The 8,690-nt window shown below is 40.5% G+C and overlaps 1 protein-coding gene across 1 annotated transcript; it reads right to left on the minus strand.

Annotated features, from left to right (window-relative positions):
• Nucleotides 1–677: 677 nt before the first annotated feature.
• Nucleotides 678–8,394, minus strand: LOC133367446 (vomeronasal type-2 receptor 26-like). The gene is made up of 4 exons (XM_061591548.1): nt 7,600–8,394; nt 6,283–6,510; nt 4,375–4,501; nt 678–1,588 (listed from the first exon to the last, which is right to left on the minus strand). Exons 1-4 carry the CDS (start codon nt 8,392–8,394, stop codon nt 678–680), a joined length of 2,061 nt encoding a protein of 686 aa, XP_061447532.1.
• Nucleotides 8,395–8,690: the final 296 nt, after the last annotated feature.

An 8,690-nucleotide genomic window follows, 5' to 3' on the forward strand; every position in this document is an offset into this window, starting at 1 on the left:
AATGCTAAAATTATACTCTATAGTCATTCACAGTTTCCCTCCTGGAACCAATAAAAATTTTGGAACATTTGCTTTTAAAGGAGAGCAGAATATGAGGGTAGCATTTTTGCTCTCCTGTGGCTGCAATCTAAACTCTGAAAGTGCTCCTGATTCCATCTTTGTCGCTAGAGGCGCATATGTCCTCAGTGGCTACAAGCGCCTTTTACTAGCTTTGGCTGTTAAAACAGCTGCAGCCATTTCTGCACTGGGGTAGCCTGACCACTGTTGTCCATGCACTGGTAATCTCCAGGCTGGATTACTGTAATGCACTCTATGTGGGGCTGCCCTTGAGATTGGTCTGGAAGCTGCAGCTGGTGCAAATGCAGTAGTGAGTCTGTTCACTGGGGCACGGTATTGCCAATATGTCACCCCACGGCTGAAACAATTGCAGTGGCTGCTATTAGCTGCCCAGCTAAGTTCAAGTTTCTGCTTTTGGTGAACAAAGCCCAATACAGCTTGGAACCAGGATACCTGAAAGACATTCTTAACTTTTATATACCCAGTCGATCATTACAGACTGAAGGTGAGGGCTTACTCCAGATATCATCTTACCACAACATAGGAAGTAGACCTTAAAAAAAAAAACACAAGAAAACAAAGACAGGTGAAGTGAATTATAAGAAGCAATGGGATATAAGTCAGGTACCATAATTCTTTTGCCTTATGAGCTGATCCTTGGTGTTCAAGTCAGGCCTCAATACAATAATGTAGAGTTTTGGAATGAAGATACAACCCAACAATCCAGCACTAGAGGCCAAAATAGAGAAGATCTCCATGGCCACCATGTATTTCCCTTTGGTGCTCAGGTAGGTTGGGACAAAGGACACCCAAACACTGCAGAAAACCAACATGCTGAAGGTGATGAGTTTGGCTTCATTAAAAGTATCAGGCAACCTCCTAGCAAAGAAAGCCACAGTGAAGCTGACAATGGCCAGAAGCCCCATGTAGCCCAGAACAGTATAAAACATGAGGACTGATCCTTCATTACATTGCACAATGATCTGTTCAGATTGGGAATGCATATCAAACTCTGGGAAAGGAGGAGATATTCCCAACCACACCATGCAGATGCCCGTTTGAATAAGAGTACAGAGGATGATGACTGAGACTGCCAGCCTCTTTCCTACCCACTTCCTCATCCTGTTTCCTGGCTTGGTGGCCATGAAGGCCAAAACCACAATAATGGTTTTAGCCAACACACAAGAAACAGCGAGGGAGAAGATGATTCCAAATACTGTTTGACGGAGAAGGCAGGTCACTTTCCCAGGCTGTCCAATGAATAAGAAGGAGCACGGAAAGCAAAGCAATAGGGAAGTGAGGAGGGTGCATGTGATGTTCCAGTTGTTGGCCTTGACAATGGGAGTACTCTGATTTTGAATGAAGATCCCCATTACTGCAAGTGTGATCAGGGAAAGGAAAAGAGCAGTTGAAGCCAAAATAATTCCCAAAGTCTCTTGATATGATAAGTAAACAATACGTTTAGGGATGCAGTGATCATGTTTCTTGTTGGGATGCTGATCGTCAGGGCACTTGTCACAATGGGCTGCATCTGAAAGGTATAAGTCTCATTCATTAGGGGAACACATTGACTGGCCAAGATGAAATAAAAGGAAGATGGAAGCAATACACTGAAGAAGTCTGTAAAAGAGATGCAAGGATGACATATTCATTCATGGAGGAACCGTATGTTGAAGAACCAGAAATTTTAGAATGTCAGGTGACAGCTGCTCTTAAAATACTTGGAAGAAACAAATCACAAAGAACAGATGGCATACCAATAGAGTTCCTACAAGCTACTGAGACTGAATCTGGCCAAATTTTGACAAAAATATTTCAAGAAATATGGAAAACTAAGCAATGGCTCACAAACTGGAAGCATCCAATATACATCCCAATTCCAAAGAAAGGGGATCCCAATGAATGCAGTAATTATCGAACTATTGCCTTAATATCCCATGCAAGTAAAGTAATGCTCAAGGTTCTACAACAAAGGTTCTTACCATATATGAAACAAAAAATGGCAGACGTCCAAGCTGGATTTAGAAAGGGAAGAGGCACCAGAGATCATATCGCAAACATACATTGGATTATGGAACGGAGCAAGGAATTTCAGAAGGAAATCACCCTCTGCTTGATAGACTACAGCAAAGCCTTTGGCTGTGTAGACCCTGAAAACCTATGGAATGCTTTAAAAGAAATGGGGGTGCCACAGCATCTGATTGTTCTGATGAGCAACCTATACTCTGGACAAGAGGCTACTGTAAGGACAGAATATGAAGAAACTGATTGGTTCCCCATCGGAAAGGGTGTGATACAGGGGTGTATTTTATCACCCTACTTATTTAATCTATATGCAGAACATATCATACGGAAAACGGGATTGGATAAAGGTTAAAGAAGAAAGAACAAAAACAGGACTACAGCTGAACATCAAGAAGACTAAAATAATGACAACATAATATTTGTCTAACTTTAAAGTTGACAACGAGGACATTGAGCTTGTCAAGGATTATCAATACCTTGGCACAGTCATTAACCAAAATGGAGACAATAGTCAAGAAATCAGAAGAAGGCTAGGACTGGGGAGGGCAGCTATGAGAGAACTAGAAAAGGTCCTCAAATGCAAAGATGCATCACTGAACACTAAAGTCAGGATCATTCAGACCATGGCATTCCCTATCTCTATGTATGGATGTAAAAGTTGGACAATGAAAAAAGCTGATAAGAGAAGAATCAACTCATTTGAAATGTGGTGTTGAAGAGAGCTTTGCGGATACCATGGACTGCAAAAACGACAAATAATTGGTTGTTAGAACAAATTAAACCAGAACTATCACTATAAGCTAAAATGATGAAACTAAGGTTATCATAACTTGCACATAATGAGAATACATGATTCACTAGGAGAGACAATAATGCTGGGAAAAACAGAAGGGAGTAGAAAAAGAGGAAGGCCAAACAAGAGATGGATAGATTCCATAAAGGAAGCCACAGACCTGAACTTACAAGATCTGAACAGGGTGGTTCATGACAGATGCTATTGGAGGTCGCTGATTCATAGGGTTGCCATAAGTCGTAATCGACGTGAAGGCACATAACAACAACAACATTCTCTTAAGCTAGATCATATCATGTTTAATATTATTGCATGAAATGTGGCTTTGAACTTATTTCACTTGGAGATGAAGAGTAGAGTCCCATCTTTTAACTTTTGAAGAATAGGTATGATTATCATCACGAAATCCATTGTACTAAAGCACTGGGATGGTGATGAAAGTGAATGATTCAGTTAATTTGGTGCTAATATTTAGGAGCCTCACATGTTCCTCTCAAATGCTGATTTAATACATTATAGCATTAATCTACCACTGGAAGTTGGTAACAATATCTATTGTATCCTTTAAAATTACCCCCACCCCCAGTATGAGAAATCATAAATCTCTATGCTCTGTTCTCATCCTCACAAGCCTTCCTGTTGCAGGTGTGGAAGCCACCTTGCTGCTCTGACAGCAATAATGGCAAAGAGGGTGTTTGCCAATCTCCTCTTTGAGTCTATGGGATTTGGTGAGACATATATTAAAAGGGAGGGAAAGAAGAAGCATAGGATGCATAAGATCCTTATTTGTAAAATCACAGGTTTGGGGGGCTCCAGGATCCATCTCTTTAACGTGAACCCCTGGAAATCTTAGTGGCTAGTGGTGCTTTTTGGTTAAATATTTTCAGCTTGTGGTACAGCAATTGCTGTTTCTGGATCAGTTTAGCCTAACCACTGTCATCCATGCTCTGGTAACCTCCAGAATAAATTAATGCAATGTGCTCTATGTGGGGCTGCCCCTGAGGTAAACCAAGTGGCTGAAACTAATTCAGCTATAGTGGCTTGAGTTCTCATGGGGTAGAGTATTGCCATCATGTTGTGCCAATGCTGAAAGAATTACACTTGCTGCCAATTAGTTACCACACTAGCTTCAAGGTACTGGTACTGGTTTACGAAGTTCTAGACAGGTTTTGACCCGGATGTCTTACCCCTTCTGAGCATTGCACTCACCCATTATGATCACTGTGCAGTGAAGGGCAAGGCCTGACACAGAAACCATCTAGTCAGGAGGCCTGTTCCGTATGATTTTTATATGTCTATTAGAGAAAAACTGTATTTACAGATCCCTGTACAGATTATGAAAGCTCTTTCTAAGGTCTTATATCTGCATTGGTCCATTCATATACCCAAGCCATAGTTTCATGTTCTGGGCAGTTAGTGTTGAACATGAATATGTAAACCCTCCATTTAAGCATATTTGTTTCAGCATCCTGTGGGCTATCGTTCTGATGTCTACTTACCTGTCATGTTAGAAATCATTCCTTCAGAGCATTGAAGACAATCATAACAACAAATCTGTTCTCCCTCACGTACAGTCCTGCTGTGTCCAGGATGGCAAGGCTCAACACATGTGGATTGGGGTAATGTCTAAGGTACCCAAAAAGGAAGCATTTTGTGTGTAGAAAGTACATATAAATGATGCCATTTCCCCCAAGCTATGACCACCCACACCATATCTGAGTAACTTTAAGTTTGAAGCTTGTAAAGACACAGGTGCAAAGGATAAATCAAGAGCCTTAACATGTGCTCGTGCTTGTTGCCAGGGAAGAGGACCTGAGTTTTGCAACTTTCAAATTTGGTGCAAAATGCCAACTTGGCCTCAATTGCTTCCACTCTGGAGCTCCCAAGTGGAGCTTCCAGGAGGAGGTGATCCTTTCTGGTAGCTTTCAGTCCTGCTAACATCAGAAACACACTGGACTTCCTGATATTCTTTTGCTGCCATGTCCTGATGACATCGGGTGATTGACAGGTGGGCAGTCCCGCCATTCTGTCAAAGTGGCCCACCAGCCAGATTCTGTTCCCCTTCCCTGTTCACCCATTTCACTTAATTACACACCAACAATCAGTCCCTGACTCATTATCTAGAACCCCTAAATATTCCCAGATCTGTTCCCAGATGCTTGGCCTCCTGCTCTCTATCTCTTACATCCTCCTCTCATCTCCGTTCACTTTTTCCTCATGTGGCATATGAACATATAATATTGTCAGACCCTTAGTCACTTTAGCCCAGTATACCAACTCTATCTGGCATCAGCTCAAAAAGGTTAAGGGACCAGCCCACCCTGTCCTTGCATGTCCTTTGGTTTGAATAAGTAGATAATAGATTTAGGCTGTGAAGGTCAGAGTGAAAATGAAGGAAGGCCAAAGATTAAGTGCAAAGAAGGAAACAAACAAAAGAAGATGAAGGTAATTTCATTTTCTTATTTTTGCAAGCAGACACATTAGTTACTCATCCCAGTTTACCTCTCTGTACATCACAGAGGATGGCAGTGTGCATCTATATGAGTTGGGAATCATATATAATTCTCTTTTGAACAAAGGCAAAAGTTCATAGGTAGCTGGCCTTTGAAACTCAGGACCCTGCTGCCATGATCTTCTTGGGCAGCTTCATGAAACAATTATAAATTTGGACTTCAGCAGGATGGAGCATTAAGTGATATGGTTTGGAGGATATCCATTATAGATTCTCAAGGAGTAGACCTGACCAACAGTCTTTCCATGACTTTTTGTGATTATGAGGCCTATACAGAGATGGGATAAGAATCTAGGAACAGCAATTTGCTATGCAGAATCATTTAACCCACACTCGCCTGACCAATGTGTGGATTTGCTTGATTTTCCGCTTTAGAATCCACAAATTACTAGATCCCCTGCTGAACTGATGGATCTTATCTGAGGTGGCCTGAGGATTGCGTCTCTGCCTTCTTTGTTGTTTTTACAAAGTCACTTACCAGCAGCCCCACGTCAACAAACTATGTCCTCCTGAAAGGTCTTGATCATTCTGAGGGGGTGCTAGGGTTGCCAGACTAAAAAAACACATGAGGTGTTTTTTATGTATGATTTTTACATACTTTTTATATTTACTATTCGGCCTAAGATTCAATATATGTCAGACCCATCAGTCCCAAAAGGACATTTCCTCAGAACACCTCAATATTTTTTTAAAAAATGTTCTGTGTGTCAGGGATAGGGATGGATGCATGCAGGTGCCTCCAGAAACACCTGCATGGAACCAGTACGGGCTGGGCTTTACTACACACTTATGTACACTACAAACATGTGTTTACTACACACTTGTGGTCCAGCCAGAATGTGGACTTAGAGCAAGCACTAAACCTGAAGTTTTGGAAAATGACTATCACTTCTACCTGGTTAAACTTGTGATTCCACACAGTTGCACTTCCATTGATGGTGAACTGTTTTCCTTCAGGAGCCAGAGGGTCCATCCTTCCAACACGGACTTTACAGATGGATTTATTAGGGAATGTAACTGTGTTGATGACATCATATCCAGTTGCCAACTCTCCACTTTTATCAAAAAATATTTCTTCCCCAACACTATTGTTGAAACGGATGTGTTTCAGAAAGGAGTGAAGCTAGATTGGAGAAGGAAATGTGATTTCTCTTGTTGATATGTTGATGTGATTTCTCTTGTTGATATCCCACTCTGATATTATACTCAAATTTATGCTGCTTCCTCATGTATGGTGGATATGTGTTAGAAGGAATAAAGTGCATATCACCTTGCACATATGGTAGGAAGTTCTTATGATTTCTAGTGAAGAACTAGAATTTTAAATTTGAATTATGACTTCACAAATTTGAAACCCAGCTAATAAACATCAGTTTTTTTCACTCAAAATTTCATACTGATGTGTAAGTAAATACAAGCCTAGAAAGATATCACTTTAACACCTCTCATAAGCACATATGATGCACATACATTTCATACCAACCATGCACCTTGTCTATTATATATCCAGTACAGTACAGCAACGCTTCTGAAACCTTTATCCCAGTTGATATCTGCCTTGGAATTGAACTGATTTTATTAATTTGTTGTTTTTCATAATTTTTTTTGTTTTGCTTTTAAAATGTTATATATGCAGTTGTTTAATTTTTTATATAGATAACTGTTTTATATATGTTATATTGTCTATCACTACAGGATGCCTCATGGAAAGAGATTCATAAGCGAAATAAATAAATGGTAATAATAGTAATAGAACTGAAAGGTCAGATCAATAGCCCATCTAGTCCAGCATCCTGTAATTGCAGTGGCCATCTAGATACCTAAGAGTGCAAGCAGAAGATTGCAACAGGGACCTCCTGTTTCCCAGTACATGCTGTTTGCAGAATGACCTTCTCCAATGTGGTACTGCCTGACATCTTGAACAACAACTCCCATCATTCCTGACAATTACCCATGTTGGTTACTGCTGATGTGAATTGTAGGCAAGACATTCAGAGAACAAAGTGTTAGGGAATGCTGATGTAGAACATTTCAAAACTAAAGAAAAGCCCTTCATGAATGAAGAAGTTGATTCAAGGAAAGCTAAATACTGTTTTTGCATTTGAATTTATCAAATTCAATAAATTACTGCAGTAAATAAAGAATATGACTCTAGCCAGTGAAAGGCATTTGGGTTTGTATCTTACAGTACACATGGACATGAGAATCTCACCTGCCATGGGTCAATATTCAAGAGATTCCATTTGGCTCCATCTCCCATTGCCTTCTGCTTAGATCTTGATGAAAACATTGCATGGAGAGCATGTGCTACAGCATAAACTGCATTGTAGATACTGTAGCTCTGGCCAGACATTCTCATTTCAAACACAATTCCAGGAAGGCTCCTCAACTTCTCTTCCCCAGTACAGTTTACTGTATTTGCTTCAGGAAAAATAAATGTGGGCAATGAGCACACAAATACAAACGACCAGAACCATGTGATTAAATCAAGTCTAGATTGATTAGGATTTAAATTCTCAAGGAACTCTTCATATTCCAAAACATCAGTTGTGTGGAGTGTGAAGGACAGAGTCCCATTGAAGGATTTTGGTGTGAATGCATTGCTATGGTCTACAGATGCAAAATCCCACTGAGCTGTTATGAGCCAAACTCTCTCTATTGGTTTAGTTTCAACATGTTCATATAATGCAAGCACAAATCGTAATGCTTCCATGGACCGTGTATCTCCCTGAAGAAGAATCACATTGCTTTTAGTTGGTAAAAGAATTGAGCTTATCCTTTCTGATAGCTTCTTAAATTCAGTTGTTACTTCAACAATATCCTTCAGTGCTGGAATGATTTCCTTAAAAGCAACGCAAATATTGTTCTGCAGCAGCAAAGGAATGAGAATCCTCAAGAACATTTCTCCAGTGTCGTCATCTGAAACAATCAGGCCAATCCAGGTCCAACCAAAATGCTGAAGCAGCTGAACAATCCCAACATACTGGGGACTTCCATTGGGGATCATCCGGTAGACGGAAGGGAACTGTGTTTTATCACTCAAAGCAGGGTCAAAGGAGGCATAACTGAGCTAAGAAGAATGGCAACAGTCTTTTTAGGCCCAAATGTAATACCTGATTGTTCCTGAATTTACATTAATTAATGTATAGGTCTGACAAGAAAGAATGGGATGGAGAACCTCCAGTTTGTGGGCCAGTTTTGGCCCTCCAGGGGATCAAATTTGGCCTGTGATGCTATGTCTCCTAAATTTCACCCACCTGTCAATCAACTGATGCCACTGATGGTTTAGAGGGAGGGTTCAAA

Source organism: Rhineura floridana, chromosome 11 (assembly GCF_030035675.1).
Source record: "Rhineura floridana isolate rRhiFlo1 chromosome 11, rRhiFlo1.hap2, whole genome shotgun sequence".
NCBI classification, from domain to species: Eukaryota; Metazoa; Chordata; class Lepidosauria; order Squamata; family Rhineuridae; genus Rhineura; species Rhineura floridana.

Excerpts from the sequence above, each read along its gene's own strand:
- LOC133367446 (XM_061591548.1), bottom strand. The coding sequence starts at position 8,394 with ATGATCCCCAATGGAAGTCCCCAGTATGTTGGGATTGTTCAGCTGCTT. Across the intron at positions 6,511-7,599 it reads TGAATATTGACCCATGGCAG|CTTCACTCCTTTCTGAAACA; the intron begins GTGAGATTCTCA and ends TCTCCAATCTAG. Across the intron at positions 4,502-6,282 it reads GGAATCACAAGTTTAACCAG|ACATTACCCCAATCCACATG; the intron begins GTAGAAGTGATA and ends TGGGTACCTTAG.